This window comes from Anser cygnoides, chromosome 3 (assembly GCF_040182565.1).
Source record: "Anser cygnoides isolate HZ-2024a breed goose chromosome 3, Taihu_goose_T2T_genome, whole genome shotgun sequence".
Lineage (NCBI taxonomy): Eukaryota > Metazoa > Chordata > Aves > Anseriformes > Anatidae > Anser > Anser cygnoides.
The window spans coordinates 41317173-41337981 of record NC_089875.1 but is presented as its reverse complement, the minus strand read 5'-3'; the positions used below and the strand labels follow the sequence as shown (position 1 = coordinate 41337981).

Genomic DNA, 20809 nt, shown 5'->3' with positions numbered 1-20809 from the left:
TTGGTGGCTACTGTTTAGATGATTTCCTTTCTGGTTTTTAATCCAATATTTTGTGGTCATATCAATCATATAATGTTTTTGCAGCAGCTCCAACAATCATTTATTAGGAAAAGGACTAGTAATACATATGTTTTAGCTTCCTTCTGGTGCACTGCATCTAGCAGGAAGTGATAACAAAATTGTCTACGGAGCATGAAATGTGATTAAAGAAAACAATTTAATTACTGAAAAATGTATTTTTTTCAAGCTTTTTTCTTTATTTGAGATACTTGAATTATGGAATTAGAAATAAACTGGCTGCATAAATATCTGATTAGAAGTTGCATATTTTAGCCATATAAAGCTTGACAGTGAGATGCTTTGAAAGATAACTTCTCTACTAATGGCTTTAGAGAGCTATTTGCTGTATACCACTTAGAAAAAATGTAAGAAGAATTTTCAATTGACAAAATAATTTGCTAAATTTTGAAATTTAAAAAATTCTATGTTGGTACATTCTACAAATCAAAGACTATTTAGTAAGTTTAATTTTCACGCTTTGCTTACTGAACTGTATTTTTAACTTCAGATTTTTTTCTGTGGTTGCAAGTCTGGTTTTTTTTGTTTTTTATATATATATATAAAATATATAGTATATATTAGTATATATATAGTATATATAGTATATATTGGTATATATTATTATATATATTATTATTATATTATTATATATAATATTCAGTGTGTATATATATATATACACACACTGAAGAAGCAGTATATTAACCTTAAGGGCATTCCTAGTGGCAGAGGTGAGCACTGCTGGTTACACCATAGGCTTAAGTGATCGCACATAAAATTTGCCTTTTTTTTTTTTTTTTTCCCTTTTGAAAGAATACTTGAGAATTCAAGGCTGTCTTGCTCTCTTATTAGATTTTTTTTTTGATTTCAGAAGCTTGGCACAGGTTTTCATGTAAGAAAGCTTCCATACTTTGAAGAGATCACTCGTTCAGTCAAGTAGGAATCTGAGAGACATATGAAAGTGCTTGTGTATACATTATGGTACTTGATTGCTAAGAAAAGTGACCCTCAGAAATCTTGGTATCCTGCATGCACAGTATATTGATATAAATACATGTATCCCAGCTGTTCTTTTCTCACATGTCTTCTCCATATAGTTTGACAGCCTTGCAGACTGGCAAATTCAGCAGATTTACATAGTTTAATAGAAGTTGAAAAAGAGGAAGTCACTAAAGTTTACCTGTTACTGAATGCTTGTAGAACAAATAAAAAGTGATAGAATGTGTAGTAAAAGCATGACAATCATGTTAGCCTACTAGAGAAAGAGTTCTGTTATAGGATCAATTTCACCTCATGTTGAACCCAGCAAAAGTACAGAACAGCATAGATTTCCCTCAAAATCCCGTATGGATGTTTCATATCAATTGTTTTAATGAAGTAAATGCTGGCTACTTTTATTCTGCGTACTTGGAACCTTTTAGTTTAGGGATTTGGCCCCACAGCTTTACTTGTCTTCTGTAGACAAGTGCTCAGGTATAGTTTTTTTGTTTGTTTTTGTTTTGCTTTGCTTTTTGCTTCTGTCACTGAATGGGTAATTCTGTGTCTTTAGAAATAATGGATATGTGATTGCTGGGACTGTTTCTATGATAAACTGCAGTAGTTCTTTGTTCTTCATATACAAATACTCTGGCCACTTTCCCTATGGCACTTGGAAGGATCAGTACTTCAGCTATTTGTATTTTCTTTCCTTGCACAACTAATTTATTTGTTTGTATTGTTTTCAGAGATCCGCTTGTGTAGGCCGAGGCTATTTCTTTTGGGAAAGTATACAGAGTTTGTTTTTGAAGACATTGCTAACTATCTAACTCACATTTGGGTTTGTCTGATTTCTAAATTGCTAGCACTGACTTTGTTTTGTGTTTGTAAATATGTTTGCAGTGAATACTTTTCTATCTTTTCTCATAACAAATATTTTTTCACTTGTGTTTTATATTTTGAAAGAAATGTGTTTTAGAATACTGCCATTTAATCTTACAAGAAGTGTAATTCCCCAATTTTACTGAATGCTTCGCGGTATTTTTAGACAGTTTAATTAAATGCTTATTGTTTAACTATGAGTCATTTTTGGTATTTCAATAAACTAGTAAAGTCCTCTTTGATAACTGTGTGTGGATTGAATACTGAGTGTTCAGAGACATCATCACTACTTCATATTCTAAGACAAAATGTTTTATTTTAATACTAGCCGGAATCACTAAGTCTTTCAGATTAGGGATGCTAACTTCCATAGACTCTTTTGATGGTGCTGGGAGGCAGAGGATATTATTCCACTAGCGCAGTAGTCTGTAAAACAAACCACAAAAAAAAAATAAAATAAATACAGACAACGCTCCTTCCCCAACCCTTCCCAAACAATCCCTCACTCCCAACATTACAGGAGTAGTGTAGTTTAAATCAAATCAAACTCTGTGGAGCAGATGTAAAGTAAATTGCAAAAACTGTGAATAGACCATGTGAAAGGAATGATCTGTAGCACAGCCTGGAATCAAAGTTCCCAGCCAGTCAGGCTATGTACTGTTGGTCTTCCAGACCATAACAGTCATTTTGTTCTGATGGAAACTAGGATAGAAGGTAGAACAAAGGAAAATGAAAGAGCAAAAGATGAGAATGGAGCAGACCCAGTCTTATCTCATGCTACTTTAGAGCCAGGATGCAGAAAGAGAATTCATCTGAAAGCAGATCTGCAACATTATGAAATGTAGCTGAATAAGATATTTTGGAATATCTTATGTTCATTGTAGCTATTTAGATTCATGGAAGAGATTTAGTTCTAACTAAGTCTCTGTGCCTGTGTCTCACTTAAAGTTAATTCCTTTCCATTGTAGCTGGTCATGGTAAATATTACAAATAAGTGCTTAATAATATTTAGGAAGACTCCCTCTGAGCCTGTACACCTCTGTGAAGGTGTACAATTTAACTCTACATAATGAGTAGCATACCAAAGAAAGAGTGAGTGAAGTTCTTTGTAATAAATTTCCTGACAGATGGCCTCAAGATAATAATACACTATCTGGAAGATCTAAGAAGTAGGATTAAGTAAAAAAGGAAAATAAATATACCATAAAAGGAAAGGGAGATTTTGTTTTATTATTATTATTTATTTTTTTTAAATTGGATTTCTACAATTTGACTGACCACTTGAATGAAATCTGTCTAGAACACATTTTCCCATCTATTATTCTTCTCTTATCTTTCCAGTTGATTTATGTTATCTAACATTTTTATTATTATTACTATGCCCAGACAGTGGAGGCATTGCCATATTGTTTATTTTTCCATATATATTTTATGTGACAGGTTGAACATCCTCAACGGTCCAAAAAAGCAGTGTGGCATAAGCTGCTGTCTAAACAGAGGAAAAGAGCAGTGGTTGCCTGCTTTAGAATGGCACCATTATATAATCTGCCAAGGTAAGTGCTATATTTGTTTTATCATTCACAGATGTGAATACAAATGTGTGTTTTTGCTCGTACAATTCTATCTGGTGAGACCTGAATGAAGAATAACATGCAAACCAATAATTGAGAAACTACACAGTAATGTACACTGTATGTTTCTTTTAGTAGATCTTACTACTTTCTTCTAGTATATGTTCTGAAAAAAATAACAAGAAATATATTTTAAAATTTGCGGTTCTCTCCTTCTCACATTTTTCCACCTGTTTCTTCTGGTGTGTTTGCTTTTCTGAAAAGTATACCTATTTCACAGGAGATAAATTTAGAAATGGATATACTGAGGTCATTGTAATTACCATCTTTGGAGATAAATGTCTTCCTAAGATATGGTATAGCTCTTGAACTGGGGAATTACCTTTATTATTAGATGCTACATTTTCTATATTGAGGAAAAAAACTGACATTATTTGTCTGAAAATTTGTCTATTTACTCTGCACTTTTGGTAAGAGCAGAGTGTTCTTTTTCTGCTAGGAAATTATGCACATACTATAGCTTCACACCTTTTTCTCCTTTCTTGGTCAAGGGAGGCTGGGATCTATAGCCAGGCGAGTCCTGAGATTTTGGAAGGAAAGAATATGCAAGAAGCGCAAAGGAATCTGTTTATTTCGTGCAGTTGCTGAAAATAATTTCAAGAACACATATCTGATATATTCAATATAATATATTTTTCTTTTGTTCTCAAAAGCATGCATATTATTACCATTAAAACAGTTAGTAGGGTGAATTAGAGTCTAAGCACAAGGCCATGAGATGTCATACCATCCTGAAACGAAGGTGTCTTAGTTGAAAATAGAACCAATATATTTACATCTGTAGCTCTTCTTACTTATAACAAATAGATCACCTGCACATAACTAATATCCCATATATTTCAATTAGATTATTTAATTATTCAGTTATTTCAGTTATTTTCCTTTTCAGTATGTGCAATTGAGAGTTGTTTTAAAGAATTAAGAATAATGATAAAATTCTTCATAGAGACATATTTGTCACACAGTCCATTTTGTATTGAATTCTTAATGAAACAAACCCAAAAAAACAACTAACCAAAAAAAAACCCACAAAATTGTAAACCTCATCATTGGCTTACTCCCTCTCCCCTAGCCTGACCAGCCATTTAATTTAATGGAAAAAGTTGGATTATAATTTTAAATGTGTGAATCTAATCCTGAACATTCAAAAAATGCAATTATTTGAGCACAATGCAATGCTATCTATTGCTGTTATCATATTGAAATTAAAATGATATGAAAATATTTCTTATTCAAAATAAAATTCAATAATGTGGTAAAGTGCTTTTATCTCTCACTTGTGTTTAAATTTCTTTAAAGTTCTGTTTATTATTTGTTACTGAAATCATTATTACATTAATGTTTGTGAAACTCATATCAAAAAGTGGTATAGTTTCAATTTGAGAATTTGAATCTAAAGATAATTTTTTAAATAAATGTTTCAGACTCATTTTGCTGTAGAAATTGAGCTTGCTTTTTAAACGGTAGCTGTAATGTAGGGGCACTTCTCCAAGCTAAATGAAATCTATTTGACCAGATCTTCTCTTCATAAATGTAAAGCTTTTGTTTTATTTTTTTTTCTTAGGCATCGAGCTGTCAATCTCTTTCTTCAAGGCTATGATAAATCATGGATTGAGACAGAAGAACACTATTTTGAAGACAAACTGATAGAAGATTTAGCAGTATGTGTGCAAAGGGTTGTGGGAATGTATTATGAATTAACATTAACATAGTATAATCATAACCATAAGACTGTGAGGTACATAAGAGATCGTCTAAGCTATCTCTACCAAAAGGTGTGAACTATAACCAAGTCACTCTGACAGTTGTTAAAAATCAGAAAAAAAACGGAGATTACGAAATCCCCTTAGGCAATCTGCCTCAAGGCTTCAATAACCATGTTATAAAACTTTTTTGTCTAAATTACATACCAGTTGCTGTCATTGCCATAACTTTCAGAAGCTGCCCTGTGGAGAATGGTTTATTCCCTTCTTTCTTTGCAGTTAACTTTTATGTATTTGAAGACATTATAACCCACATTAAAGCCATTTAAGTCAAAAGGTTAGAATGGGAAACTAGAGGGGTTCTAGTCTAAGATTAATCAGTCCCACAGAAGTAGACATGAAAAGAGTATTCATTGGGACTATCCGTGCAGAAGAGTCTTCTTGTACAGTTGGTCAGGGAAGTGAGGATTTTTCCCAGCAGTCAAATGTTAGACCCATGTCTTAAGCTTGATAAGTCCTTGGAGTGATTTTCAGGTAAGGCTTGTGTCCTCAGCCTTTATAATCATCTCTCAGAAAGGTGGTTTTCATGAGGATTCAGCGAGAACTAGGTCAGAAAAAGTTTGTACTAGGAAATGTTTCCCTTCCTGGGAGGACCAAGACAGACTTTTTATAGGGAGGAGGGCCAGCTCTCTACAACAGAGAAAGAAAGCTAAATAGAAAATTGTTATTAGGAAAAACAAACAAACAAAAAACAAAACCAACAATTGTTAATTTTCTTTTAACTGTTTAAAGTTTGTGCGTAAAACCAACTGCCCAAGTTGTGAACTATTTTGAAAATAAGGATCAAAATAACAAAAGAAATATCAGTAGCAATAATTTCAACACAAACAGACTATGTAAATTCACTTTTTGCCTGCACACATGCAGAATTTATTTATTGTGACAACCTGATTGTGGTCTATGCGTTATGAAAAAGCAAGAGACCTGTACACAAATGCTTTTTGTACAACCTTTTAAACTGATATTTTAGTATGTCCCAGCACATTTCAAATGTTTAAATAATGCATGTTCATTGCCAAAATATTTATGTTTTAGCAGTTTAGAGTGTGTGTGTTTGTATATGGAATGTGGAGCAGCACAGCTCTTCGTGAGTGTATGTGTTGTGAAGGCTATGTATGTGTGAAGAACCCAGCACAGCCATTTGATTACACTTTGACATAAAGGGTTGTCTCCATATTTTCTCCATGAAGCCGCATCATTTCCAAGTTTATATAGAACTTCTTGTGAAAAAATGTTTTAGAGAAGACAGAAACAAACTGGATTGGCTGCTATATCTTCCTTATTAAAGGACCACAGGCATTCACATCACATTCACTAATTCCACAAACATACAGATAAGTTTGTCTCCAGCCCTCTCTTGAGGATGTATTAAACCTTTCATTCAGAAGAGTGATCAAAACTCTGTCTTTTAAATTGATTTCTATTAAATTTTTACTGCTATATCGCACTCCTCTGGAGGGTGAAAGATTGAGGTTCTACTCTTCAGCTCTGTGGAGTATGTTCAGACTGTTGTGTTGAAATATGTGGTTGTGTTGCTGATGAAGGTTCTCTGACACTCTTAGAGAAACTGTACCAAGGTGTAATAAGGAATTAAAGATTTATTGGCCAACCAAGATGGAATCATAGCCCAGGCTGTGGTGACAGATCTCATCTGGAAGACTAGAAAGGAAAATCCTTGGATTGTGCTTCAAGCATTGCCTGACATTTCTGAACTGTTCAGATATTGAGTAGAATACTGTAACAAACCAGTGCTCAGAGACTATAGCCAAGACTTCATATCCATGAGCTCTCTGTAGTCAGTAAACTACAATGTCCTATGGCTTAGTGCGTACTTTTTTGGAACTGAGAATTTTGAACTCTCTTTTCTGCTAAGTGAAAATACTTTAAAGGAACAAATTCAGTGAAAACTCTCTCCTTCCTGACTTTCCCAGATCCAGGCCTGTGGTGGGGCATTTGCTGGGATTTAGGATATGAGTGCTTTAATCCTCTTAAACATAAGACTGGGCCAAAGCAGGTTTGCTTCTTGAATTGTCTATCCATAAGGCTTTTATACAAAAGTGGCACTACCTCTTTAACCTCTTTACATTAAATGAGAGAAGTACACACTTTTAATTTTGCTTATTCTTAATTCTAACTGAACTGATCAAGCCTCTAATGAAGCTAGGTTTTTAGAGTTTGAAATTAAAATCATAGGCAAAATTAAAAATGCTTGTTTAATTAAATATATTTTATAAACATTCGAGCTTACATGAAAAAAATTTGTTAGCTTGTTGGTAGCCATTACTGAATGTAATTTATGGAAATAATACATATAATGGATGTTTAATAATTAGTTGATATTAAAAGTAACTCTTTTCGATCTTCAACATTTAGAAATGACAACCAAAACTTCTCCATTTTTTTTATCTTCTTATGTTAAATTCCCTTAAAAATATTTTATCTTTGACTAACTATAGGGCAAATATCTCAAAACAATAAAAATTAAGAATGCTTATTTTCCCAGAAATGCCAGAAAATAATTTTGGTCTAGTGTTCATGCTATGCTTTAATAATGAGTTCTACATAACCCAGTCACTGGTGAGTTTGAACCTCCATTTAATTTGAATTAAATCTCTGGAAACAAATAACTTCTATAAAACGTTAATATAACTTCTGCCCTTTTGATTCATCAGTTTTGGTAAAATAAGATACATTGGATGATGATATTACTGACTATAGAATGCTGTCATTTGATTAAAGAGAAAGATCAACATCTTCAATGAGATTGAAATGAAGAGCAGGGGAGGCTTCCCCTCTCCCTTCCCCCCAGCAGTAAGATTACAGTTATAATTTGCCTTGTTCAGATCTTGGTATTTATATTGAAAATATTGTCATATATTGAAAAATGTAAAGTGAACCTTGCATAGCCAGCATAACTATCTTCACTTCTAATTGTAGAGGTAGACTAGCTTGTGAAACAGGCATGCGTACAAGTCAAGTAGAAGTGAAAGAGCTGCAACCAGTCATGTTTGGTACAGCTGAGTTGAAAAAATGGACTTCAAAGGCCATATATGCAATGTAGTACAAAAAGAACGTTCACACAGTAACATTTTTGGTGCTAGCACAACACTTTTTTCTTGGTAAAAAACTCCATTCTCCTTACACGTGTCATGTGGCCAACACTTTCTTATTGATAACAGATAACATCTGGCATTATATTATTATTATTATTATTATTACTTCTGCAGTTTTAACAATGCATGCAATTCTTTTCATCTGTATTTCAGTGTATACTGTTAGGTGAAAATGAGAAGGAAGAGTGTGCATAATTTATGCAACAAGTTTTCTGTGAGTTACAAGATGCTTTGTAGAAAAATATGTCTGGATGAAGGAAATTTTTGAACAGCTAGTATGAAAAACTCATAATCTGAAATGTCTTTTGGCAAAAGACAAAGTCAGAGGACAGATTTTGTATAGATTATTTTCAAAACATTGCTTCAGTGATTGGCATCGTGTTATTTGAGTACATTTTCTTTTTGCAGTGAACTAACTACAGCTGTCTAAACCTGAAAGCAAAATAGCCACCTGAAAAAAACAACACTAAAAACAAACAAAGAAAAACTATTCATGTGTATATATAAGTTATTGATTGATATATTTTTATAAATTATTGATATTGATATTCTAAAATTCTCCATTACTGTTGTTGGTAGACATGGCTCATTCTGGCTGAAGCTGTTGGTGAGCTTCAGGTTTGGATAATGCTCCTCAGGGAACATTATGTTCTTCAGGGAACATTATACAGGGAACATTATATTATACCATAGCACTTGGAACAAAGGATTTTAATTTGTAGCCGATGAGGCTTGTTAACATAGAGAGAAACGGGCTACTGTTTTTGCTACCTAATGGCAAAGGATGGCTTCTGGTTACCACTCATTCTGAATGACAAGAGTAGAAGACAGAAATTCTTTTCAGAATTTAGAAAAGAGGGTTGAGAAGAGGAGATCCAAAGCTTTGCATATAGTATCATCTTTGTAAGTCTTCATGGTGTGGTTTAAACTCAGTCAGGATCACTTACTTTGCTTGGAATTTGTTTCCTCCTGGTTGTCCAGGTCAAGAATTATGTATGCGGGTATTTAAAGTTTAATAAATTGCACAGAGTAAAGCATTTTTCATAATAGATAATATAATGTACTTTTTTTTTTTTTAAATAATCTTTTTTTCATTTTTTCCCCTCAAGAAACCTGGAGAGGAACCACCAGAAGAAGATGAAAACCTTAAAAGAGTTGATCCTTTACATCAACTTATTCTGCTATTCAGTCGAACAGCCTTAACTGAAAAATGGTAGGAATAGTGTGAAAGACTTCAGAGTGTATGCGAATTTTCAGATTACTTCTGTATTTGAAGATATCCATGTCTCTGTTTAAGTCAGATTGCATAGGCTAGGCCAGAACCTGTGCATATGTACACATGGTGAGTTTGAGCTACACTGGAACTTCTCTAGCCTGTGGTAGTATGTGAAGAGATTTTAACATGACTGATAATGAGATTTAATGAGTTTTCTAGAGGCACAAAGATGCGCCTATGCACTTTGTCACGGTCCTGGGTGCTATATTCCTGGCTGCGTTCAGGACTTACTATGTCTCTATCTTCTGTGTTCCCTATTTGAAGTGATATTCTAATTATTAAATATATTTCTATGAAAAAAATAAAAATGAACTTTGCTATCTTCGATGGAACCTTTTTTATTTTTATTTTTTATTTCTGGGTACTGTGTTTGTAGTTGGCTTTGCTTTTCAGTCTGTATTAGTTAATCTAGTCCTCATTTTCAAAAAAGATTTTTGTAATTAATTATAAGTGCAGAAATCCTTTAAAAGATTTTTAAGGTGCTTAAAAATATTTTGGAGCTCAAATTCTACTTGTATTGCTCTAATCTTCTGTCTTTTCCCTTTCCTCTCTCCATTGCCCAGCAAATTGGAGGAAGATTTTCTCTATATGGCTTATGCTGACATTATGGCAAAGGTAATTTTTTAAATGTAAAAGATCTTTTACATCTTTTCTGTTTTATTAATTTTAATAATGAAGATCAAGAGAAATTGTGTAACGTGAACTAAGCCTTAGCCTCCTCTGAGCTTATTAGTAAAGGTTTTCTTTTTTGCATGGTATCAGAGTTGCCATGATGAAGAAGATGATGATGGTGAAGAAGAAGTGAAGAGTTTTGAAGTAAGATTGTACTTTTGTTTTTTGTTTGTGTATTTGTTTTTTTTTTTTCTTGTCATATTAGACATTTTTCATAGCTTCTAACTGACATTTATGTTTCTTGGTTCATGGCTTACTGCAGCTTATTATGCCAGTGAACTGCATGTCAGAAGCTGAATTGGCAAATACGAGTCATCAGAATCACAGTAAAACAGAAACAGTTGTGTCGCCTAATATAAGACTGTATTTAGAATACTTTAACATATCTTATATGTTTATCTGATTGATTTTAACTTTTTAGTTGGTGAAGAGAAATGTCATGGGTAGCATTTTATTCAGCAAGTCTGATAATAACAGGCTGTATCTTGTAAAGTATCAAGTCCTACTTTAATTTGCATGGTTAAAATAATGAAATTTTACTGCTTTTGTGCAGTAGCCATTCACATTCAGTACTAGCAATTTATTCAGAATTTTTATGTTCACGTATATATTAGTACTTCTTAATAAAAGGTTAGCTTCTGTTTAGCAACACTGCCAAGCTTTTTATTACACTGAGAATAGGCAAGCTGTATTTATTGTTCATAAAATGTTGACTTTTTAGTGATTGTCTCTACATAAGGAAACACAAATGCATGCATTGGTTTGCAAGAGTAAGAGATGCAAGTCCTTGTTATGCATTTTCTCTGGGATCTGTCTCTCTTTTTCCATCAGTAACATGAAAATCACATGCAATTTGTCATTCTGAGGGGCAGTGAGGGAATTAGCTTGTTAAAATTTTAAGAATGGTATGTAGTCCTGACATTAAAAACTGTCTTATATTTGCAAATCAATTAATACTTATGTTTAGTATATTTACTAAAGCACAGAAACATGAAATGTGTGCTTGTATTATTAAAAAAAAAAAAAAAAGATCTAAATATACTGATTTATTTGATATAAAAATATCTGTGCTGCCATGATTTTAGAGCAGTGGTTTGAGGTATGCTTAATATTACTCCCATTGTTTTGTACATATCAGATGTTCCGTATATTTTCTAGATGCTGTGTGAGATAGCACTGAGTTGTTCAAGTATATATTTCTTATTTGGAAATTTCTTATACAGAAATTAGAAAAAATATCAAATTCTTGTCAGTCCTTCAGAAGTTCTAGTCCAGTTGAATTACAAATAACGTACCCAATATTTAAAATTCTGTTTCATGGTAAATACCTAAGTTTGAATCCAAATTTCAGTGCTCCTTATTTAGTTTTATTTTTGGAAGAGCAATGTATGACATTATCATTGACTAAACAAAGCATATTTATTTCCATAAGCTTTTGTCAGTTAGCCCACAGATGCTTATTAGATAATTAAAAGTCTTACACTTACAAATGTGAAAGTTTATAATTAGTAATTAAAATGAATGAAAAATGTTATCAGTAAGGTTTTTATTAATGCTCCTTATAATGGGTTTCTTGTTCTGCATTTTACCATATTTTTTGAGAGATTTTACTCATTTGTTTTTCATTATTATTTTTTCTGTAGCTAGGAAACTTCTGTTCAAATAATGTATTAACTGTACAAAAGACAATTTTGTGTATGTATTTGGTCAGTCACCTGCAGAAAAAAAAATTTGGACTTCTTTTTCTTATTCCTATTTCGCTTCTTGTCCTTGCCCTTCCTTAAGGTCACAGGATCCCAACGCAGCAAGGTAAAACAAAAAAAAAATGTGTGTGTATTTGTCTGGGTCTATTTTTGTGACTTTTAGGCCCAACGTCTTGGATGAGTTCATCTAAAGGGTCTTGAAAACATTTCTAATGTTTTAGTTCCAGCATAACATCTCTCTAACAAACTCTTCTTGTACACAGACTCTTACTAAAGGCTCCAAGAATTATTTATATGGAATTTCATACATAAATGCATTGCCGTTTGGGGGAAAACTGAGTGTCATTTGGCTTGTTCATATTATTCTACTATTCTCGCTTTTTGTGCATAAGTTATCTTCTTTCTGGTTATAATTTAAATTGAATGATTTAACTAATACAGGTGTCTTTTAAGGGATTTTTTTCCTACATCTTAGCAGACATGCATGCATTTCTGATACACTAGCAGAATTGTTCCAGTAGTTGTCACAGTGGTAGCATCAGTTATATTGTAGTTTATCTATATTTCAGGTCCTTTGGAGTGGTCTCAGATATTAGCCTTCACTGTCATAGTACTTGACCAAAACTCCATAGCTACTCAATACCTGAAGTGATTCCTAGTTGTTCCATGCTTTCTCTAAAAAAAACAGTGGCTATTGCTGTGAAGTTTCACAGTGCTAATTATTGTTGACTTAATTTTTTAGAGTCTTTCATGTGTCACTTTGAAAGTCTCGCCTTCCATTTGTGAAAGGTGCCCATAGCTTGAGCATCAACCTACCTGCTGTTCTCATGCAAGTAGAAGTCTTGGTTCCCATTGTTGACGCAGTCTGCTTGCTGATAGTGCTGCAAGGTTGATGTTTTGAGATATGTGGTGTTTGGGGTAGCTAATTTTTGGTTCTGAGGTGATTAAATATATTTATTTGTGCCGTGGCTAATGGAAGCCAGACTCAGTAGAAATGAGTTGCTTGAGATTTGAAATGCACAGATTTAGCTGATGGTCAGACTCCAGGCAGTAGTTTCAAAGTTCGGTGCATATGGCAATATGGGGAACAACTATAGGCATCTCTATTGAAAAGATCAAGATGGTTTTAGTTTGGGGTTTTCTGGCACTTATTAGCATCCAACTTATGAAAGAAAGAGATTCCCATACAACTGCTGGAGAAGATGTACCTCAGGATCAGCTTCACTTTTACTCCTTCAAAAGTTTGACGAGTTCTTACCCCACCTTCATACTATAAAAGCATTATCCTGAAAGATGAGTGCACTCGCGCAGATTTGCAAAAAATTGCTTAAAAGGTGTTGTAATTGCCACAAACACAAAATACATTCTATAAAACGCCAAAATCAAGTATGTAATCAAGTTAATAGTATATTCTCTTCTTTGTTTCTTCCCTTGAGCTGTTCAAATGCTGCTTGTCTATCACTCTGCCTAGCTGGTTACCGTGCACTAACCACTATATGCTCCATAAAAATTGTTCTGTTTTGGTGACTGAGAAGTGTTTTCAAAGAGTGAAAGACAACAATAAATAATCATTTCTTCCTTTGTGCATGACAGGAAACAGTTGTAAAGATGTGAGACTGCATACACCAGGTGTGTGTGTGCTTTTGTGTGTTCTGACTGTTTATCTTGAAGTACAATGATGAAGGCAATTCTTTTATTCCATGCTCTGTATGCATGTAAAAAGACTGACTGTTCACTCTGAATGGGAATAAAACTCTATGGCTCCTCTAAGCTTTAAGAATGTGTGATGTTTGAAGTCCTGAATCCTTTCACAATTGGATCAAGTGAGACCTTTGGGCAAGCTTAGAATGTGATAACAATGATGAGTGCATTTTATCTGCAATTTTCATGTTCATGCTTCATGCAGTGTATTCTCATTTTTGCATGAATTATCTGTTTCAGGTTCACTATGTGGGCAGTAGGGAGGTCACAGTATAAACCTACAGTAAAGTTGTCTGCACATTACCATGTGTCTGTCTGTGTTTGACTGCTAGTATTCGCTTTGAATTATTATGATTATCTTTGCTCCTTGCTCTTTGTCTTTAAGTTAACTTTCTATCCCATTTAACAGTTGTTCAATGGACTCCCTGTAGAATGGATGTCAGTGTCCCTCTTGATTCTATCTGATAGAAAATTCTTTCCAATCAAAGTGTTTCACTAGCTGAATATAAATTGGTTTCTGCATTTGAGTGACCAATTATACTGGCTTCCTACATACTGATATGTTATAAACATGTGACTCAAAAAAAAAAAAAAACCAAAAAAAAAACCCAACAACTAGCTCATCTTTTAAAAATTGAGTAGTTAAATCTGTGAAAAAAAAATAAAGAGCTTCCTTTGTCAATTTTCATTCTCCCTAGTACTGGTAACAATTTTGTTTAGAACTTTTTATTGATTAGGTTTTCTTTAAAAGGATACACGAAAAGTGACATGCTCACACTAATCTCAGGCCCAGAAATACTTGCAAGTTTCAATACTTACAAATAATGAAAGCTCTTAATTGAGGATCTAGCCTATCAGAGGTGGTCATTATTGCTTTTTACTGTCACAAAGCCTGCATAAATGGAGTGGCTGTGTATTTACAGTGACTGTATCTTTTCAAGAGTGATATGAAATAAGGTCAGACACCATGATCAATTCTTAGAAATTAAACATTCCAATCCAGTATATAAAAATGTTTCTCTTCAGTTTTTCCTAGCCATAGCGCCTAATGGAATGACTACAGCTTTTCATTTATTACTTTAATACTTCCAATATCTTTATGAGAATGGTTTGTCAAAACCCAGCCTGTGAGGAGCTGCAAAAAGATGCCCATCTCTGCCAAAATGGTTAGAAATAAAATGTGACATGAAATAAAATGTTGCTTTTAAGTACTTAAGAATTGCACTCTGATTTCGGAAACTGACTTCAGTAAAGAACATCTACAAAAACTATTCTAATAATGGAAGAGTAGTGTTTGCTTACAAACAGTACATTCATAATCTATTTCTGATTTTTTTTTTACACATTTCTTCTGAGAATACTTTTGCGAACTTTTAACTAATGAGTTCAAATTTAGATCTGTATTAAGAGCTACATTAAATCTCCCTTTGACTGTAGGCAGGGAACTGTGAATAAGTTTATACCTTTATGTTGCAAGATATTTCCTTGAAGACCGACCATGTTTCTCTGGTGGAGAATTGTTTCTTTACAGATTTTCTTAATAGGTAAAGGAGCCATTATGCTGAAACTTGCTGATGTCTAACAAAGCTATTTCTCTTTTGTAACTGGTGGTTGGAACACCTCAAATGAATCTTTAATTTGACTTCTTGTTAGAGACTTTCTTTATAGGTAAGGTACAAAAAGGTATATAGGAAAGGTACAAAATGAAAATATTCATTCTGTGATTGCCCATAATTTCACTAAATTTTTAATGCTAGTTACTGCAGGTCTCTTAAAGCCAGTGTCCAGAGTTATGAGACTCTGTGGTACCACATAGGTGAAACAGATAAAATCAGAAGTACGAAATTTTGTCCAGTAATATTTGATAGCACAGGTAGTTGCTACTGTTTAAAATATTTAGTAGCATTTAATAGCAATTGAGTTAGCACATCCAAATGGTGTTTGTTAATATCAAAATTATGGGTGAAATTGATATCTGAAAATGCTTCCAACACTGTTGTCCAATAGACAATTATGCAGTGGTTAAATAGAAATCCATTTAGAATTTTTCTTTGGACATGACAGCTAGAATGAAGTTTTGTAAAATATAAGTAGAGACCCTGCAGGGTGATTTAGAAGATCTGTCCATAGCCTTTCCACTGATGAAGATGTCAGCATGTGTCTAATGCCTTCTTTTCTGTTAATCTTGTGGTAGCATTTGGGCACCTCTTTGCTCTCTGAGCTGGTTATGTGTTGCCTTACTGAGTGGTGTCCTTAGAAAGTTCAAATAAAACCTTGAAATTCAGAGTATTTTAAAGCTCTTTTCCTTCAGCTGGGGGACAAGAGGCTTCTTAAGGCATGTCCTGAACAAAAGAGTTTTGCACCCTGGCTGAGGCCTGCTGCCAGTCACCATTGGGGTCAGAAGGAATGCTCTCCAGATGGTCTCCCTTCTCCAGGGGGCAGACAAGGGAATTGCTGTAGCAAGGGTGAATAGCTCTTCTGCCTTACACTTCAAAACACAAACAGATTTACACACGTCACTGGTTACCTAAATTGTGGTTACACTATCCACAACTACAGGATAAGGTATTTATACATCTACTACAAAAGCATAAATGTGTGGTTAAGTAAGATATGATCAAATTTTACATGTTGCTGTAAAAGCTTAAAGTTCTTGTGTTCTTTCTTAGGTGATTATGTTGTTGACATCGTGCTATTTGTTAATTCAGGACCTTCTTTCTCTTGTTTTCTTGCTGCGTTCCCTCCTCAACACCTACCATTCCCATCAATCACTTTTTTTTTTTGTTTGGTTGTTTGTTTGGTTGTTTTCCTCAGATATTCTATGCAGAAAAGAATTTCTTTCATCCAGTTAGAGAATTCGTGGTGTCCACCACTAGACAGTAAACCCTTCCCCTGTCATTTTCTCCTACTTGTTTGCAGCGTTTGGATTCTCCACAATCTCATTTATAGGATCAATGAATTTGGGTCAGAGCAATTAATACATTCTTTGTTACAAGGTCGGCTATTTCTCAGTTTCTGGCCTATTGGCTGTTTTGGGGTATATGTATAACATCACCTCCAATTTATTACAGGGAGTATATTGCAAAAGTCTTCAAGGGAATCTCTTTTCTGCAAAGTGGATAACATACCCATGACTTCCACAGGGTTTCAGTTTGGGGACATACCGATAAATGATTAGTTATGGCTATTTGTTAAGATCTTTCATCATGTCCTCTGGCTGCTTTCCATCTTCTGTGTTTATCAGCATCTCTACCCACTACATTGTTTCAGCTGCTTATAGCAGCATTAGCATGGTGAGTTTCAAGAGCACTCCCTGTCATTTATCTGCCCTGCCTTTCTACTCCTTCTGACACTTATTGCTTCACTGCTGTAGCACAACAGAACTCGTTGACATCCATGAGGGCCTTTTGCAGTCTCAGGGTAAATGAGTGATGTGCTTTGAAGAACAAATACATTAGAGTGATTAAGTGATCATTTGCAACTTTGAGGTTCTTCAGATTCTTTGATTATTTTTGATGCAGTAATTAAATAATGATCTTACCAAATCATTGTTCTATATAAGATATTCTGCTCCAGCTAATGAACTCAATTGAAGTCATAGTAGAATCTTCTAAATATTCCATTAATTTTTATTAAAAGAAATCAGAGAGAGAGTTAAACATCTATTTCACCTATTCCAAATATGTCAACTTTGTTGCGCAACTTTAAACAAAGAAAGGGTGACACGGTTTAAAATGAATGTGTAGTTTCTTAGTTATGCTTTATGTTAACATAGAAAAAAAAAACGGAAACTGAGAACACATAGATTTGAAAATCTCCAAATACAATATTTTTCCTTTTATAGATTCATAACATTGTCAATTCCTATCTACTTGAATAGGAGTGAATAGGTTGAGTGGTCTCCATATCAGTATGGCAAGAATATGGTGTCAGTAATGTATGAAACAAAAACTGTAATCTGATTGCAAGAGAAAAAGATATAATTGAATGACAGTGTAAACATGGTGACATCAGTAAAGATATTGCTGCAAGCTGAAATGGAGACATTTTAACCAAAATGAAATGTGTAGTGAAGGTTTGCTTTCAGGATATCTTTATTACTGTGCGTTTGTAGCTCAGATTTAATGCTATTTTAACACAGAGTAGTGTTTTGTTTAGTACGGTATATTTTCAGGTTGGTTGGTTGTTTTTTCTCTCTCTCTCTCTCTCTTTTTTTTTTTTTTTTATAACCATGTATCCAATAAACAAAATACATTTCTAATGTAACACTAAAGTTTTGAATATATATTGTTCAAAAGTTGGGAAATGTGAACTATGATGTTGATAAAAACGATCCTTGTGACCATGTGGATTATTGTGCTGACTGTAGATATGGAGTAAGATAGTTATGTCATAAAGGCTAATGATATAGCAATCTTTTTCTCTCCCAAGCAATGTTACTGGGGAGAGTCATCAGAACACTAATACTTCTTTCTCTGGATATTAGTGCGAATACAAGAAATAATGTTTATGAATAATTGGTATCATTTGCATGTCTTTTCATCTTTTCGGCTGTTATACTGTGAAGCCTATGATAGCTTTTTGCTATCTTGTCTGCAATTTGTTAAAATTTGAATAAGACGCTTTTTTCCTCTTCAGTTATCTTTTTTTTTTTCCCCAAGTGCCAGTTAGATGAATATTATTTCCTTTCCTCTCATCTCACCTCATTAAAAAACATACATTCTAATACCCAAGAAAGAAGTTTGTTATTTACAGCCCATCAAATTAAAACAGCCCTTTTGGCATATTTTTGGTATTATTTGCTTAGCACCAACAGTGATGAAGGTGAATGGAAGGAGTATTTTTGAATTTATGAAGTAATTGAGTTAAGATAAAGAAGATACAAGCATATGTTTACTTAATAATGTTTAATAAATACCCTACTACAGGAAGTCTACCAGTGTTCTGAAATCTTGGAAATATTATATCACATTCAAAATAGATGTAGTTTTGAGGAAATTCAGAAACTGCTTACAGACTGTCACTCACTGCTTGTGTCTAAGAATGTGGTAGTTAATTCACGAACCTTTTTATCATTTTTAGTGATGATGCTTAGACAGCACTTCCAAATATTTCTATTTAATTATATTTTGGTAGTGTTATCAAATGATAGAAAGTTTATAGATGCTTGGTATTGAGGTACATCAGTATTCCTTAACTATGGAAGAGTACATAGAAGAAGAAAGCAGAGCTGGTAACAGAGAAATGGCTTTAGAATGGCAAAGAACACTTTTATTATAAAATTCACTTAAGATTAACTATAATTATTTTGTTTGCTAATAATTTAGTAAATCCTACATTTTCCTATTACCTTATTCGTATATTTAATCATCTGTACTTTAACAAATTCCTTTGCTTTTGCCAAACTTCTGTTTTTGGCCTATGGCTGTTTGTTATTATATATATATATAAATACTTGAGTTTCTGCTTTCAGAGCATGATGAAAAAATTTTGTCATAGCAGCTTGCTGGAGAAAATCTGTAATGTGGGAATACTTGTACATACATTTCTAAGTGGTCAGCTTTTCCCCATATAAATGAAAAGCACTGAAGAAACAATAGATTAGGTTTTATTATTTGTTTTATTTATTTATGCTGAATTACTTAAAATGTTTCAGTTCATATGAAACATTTTTTACTTCCTGTTGTGATAGTTTTGTGAATGACTGAAAATTCAAGCCATTGACTAATTATTTTGACATGGTTTCTTGAAATTAACTGGTGAGTACAATAAAGTGCAGAAAACCAACCTGTTATCACAAGTAACTATTAACAGTAAGCACACCTTAACAGAAATAGGGATACCTTGACCAGGTAGCAGCTCTATTAATTTAGCATACTTTCTCTGTTATGGGTGATCCACTAAGCATCGGTACTGCCATGTAGCAGGATTCATACTGTTCTGCTTTCCAAGCCAGACTAACATGTATATGTATTAAGGTTGCATAGAGAAAGCAACAGAGAGGAAGCATTGTCAAGCTGAAGAAAGCAACATTGCTCTTTGGGAGTTATCACCAAAGGAATGATTGCTTTCAGAAGAAATGTATGTGGGTTTTTGTTTTGTTTTGGTCTATGTTGCTACTAGTTACCTAGACAGCTAGATTTCTCATAGAAAATGTCACTCTTCTGACTTTAAGCCATTGGCAACACCTGTTTCTTCTGTTCTTCTGTAGTACCATTACCAGAATTGTGCATACCTACTTTGTTAGTCTGTAGATTATGCAGCTACATCCTTGCTATAAGCATTCTTAAGAACTTATCAAAAAATGTTGTATAATTAAATTAGTATAGCTCTTGGTAGGCTTGTGAATAATAGATCTTACAATGAAAGACAACTTCAAAGATCGTTGGGTCTAAAAGAAAAAAGTAACTATTGGTATGAAATAGTTTTAAATGATAAACACTGATCAACTTTCAGTGGCATCTGAAGCAAATGAAAATATTTTATTGTAGGTATATGAAACCTGTGATATCACAACTTTCTGGTTGTGTGTGTGTGTGTGCGCGCATATGTGTGTGTGTCTGTTTTGTTTTTGTTGAACTCCCAGGAAGAGGTTTAAACATGAAGGCAAAACTTTCAAACCTTAGCATGGCTAAATATAAAGCAAAGCTGCCATTTTTTTTTCCTTTTTTGTGCCTCCATCTAGATTTGTCACAGTATTTAAGGAAAAAAGAAAGATACAATTTAACCACAGGAGAGCTAATAGTGTGAAAAAAAAAAAAAACCCTGATGAATTTTGTTTCCGCAGCACGATATTATCAAAGATTTAAGAAACAAATTTGCCAGCCTCGGCGAGAACTCTCTGGTAACAGCATAAATGTCTGTGTTGGTTTGCTTTTCAGTTAAAGGTTTCTTTTTCATTCATTTGAACACACATTTCTCTTTTTCTCTTTTTTCCCTCTTCTTTATTTTCTCTTTATTATTCATACCCTCTATTTAGCAAGCCTTCATTTTTTAAACCTCTTCCATCTTCCAATGTCTTTTTTCTGTAATT

General features: G+C 33.6%; 1 protein-coding gene across 13 annotated transcripts in view; it reads left to right on the top strand.

Moving 5' to 3' along the window:
* Positions 1 to 20809, top strand: part of RYR2 (ryanodine receptor 2) — a 421309-nt gene that overhangs the window by 353540 nt on the left and 46960 nt on the right. For 8 of the 13 annotated variants that reach the window (XR_010830264.1, XM_066993989.1, XM_066993984.1 and 5 more), the window contains 6 exons: positions 3358 to 3470; positions 5113 to 5209; positions 9534 to 9637; positions 10264 to 10315; positions 10463 to 10516; positions 12158 to 12181. Coding sequence is in view for 12 of the 13 variants with exons in the window: in XM_066993989.1 (XP_066850090.1) it covers positions 3358 to 3470; positions 5113 to 5209; positions 9534 to 9637; positions 10264 to 10315; positions 10463 to 10516; positions 12158 to 12181 (444 nt within the window). In the remaining variant the exon portion in view is untranslated. The remainder of the gene's footprint in view (positions 1 to 3357; positions 3471 to 5112; positions 5210 to 9533; positions 9638 to 10263; positions 10316 to 10462; positions 10517 to 12157; positions 12182 to 20809) is intronic. The other 5 variants (XM_066993993.1, XM_066993991.1, XM_066993988.1 and 2 more) reach the window with 1 other exon arrangement.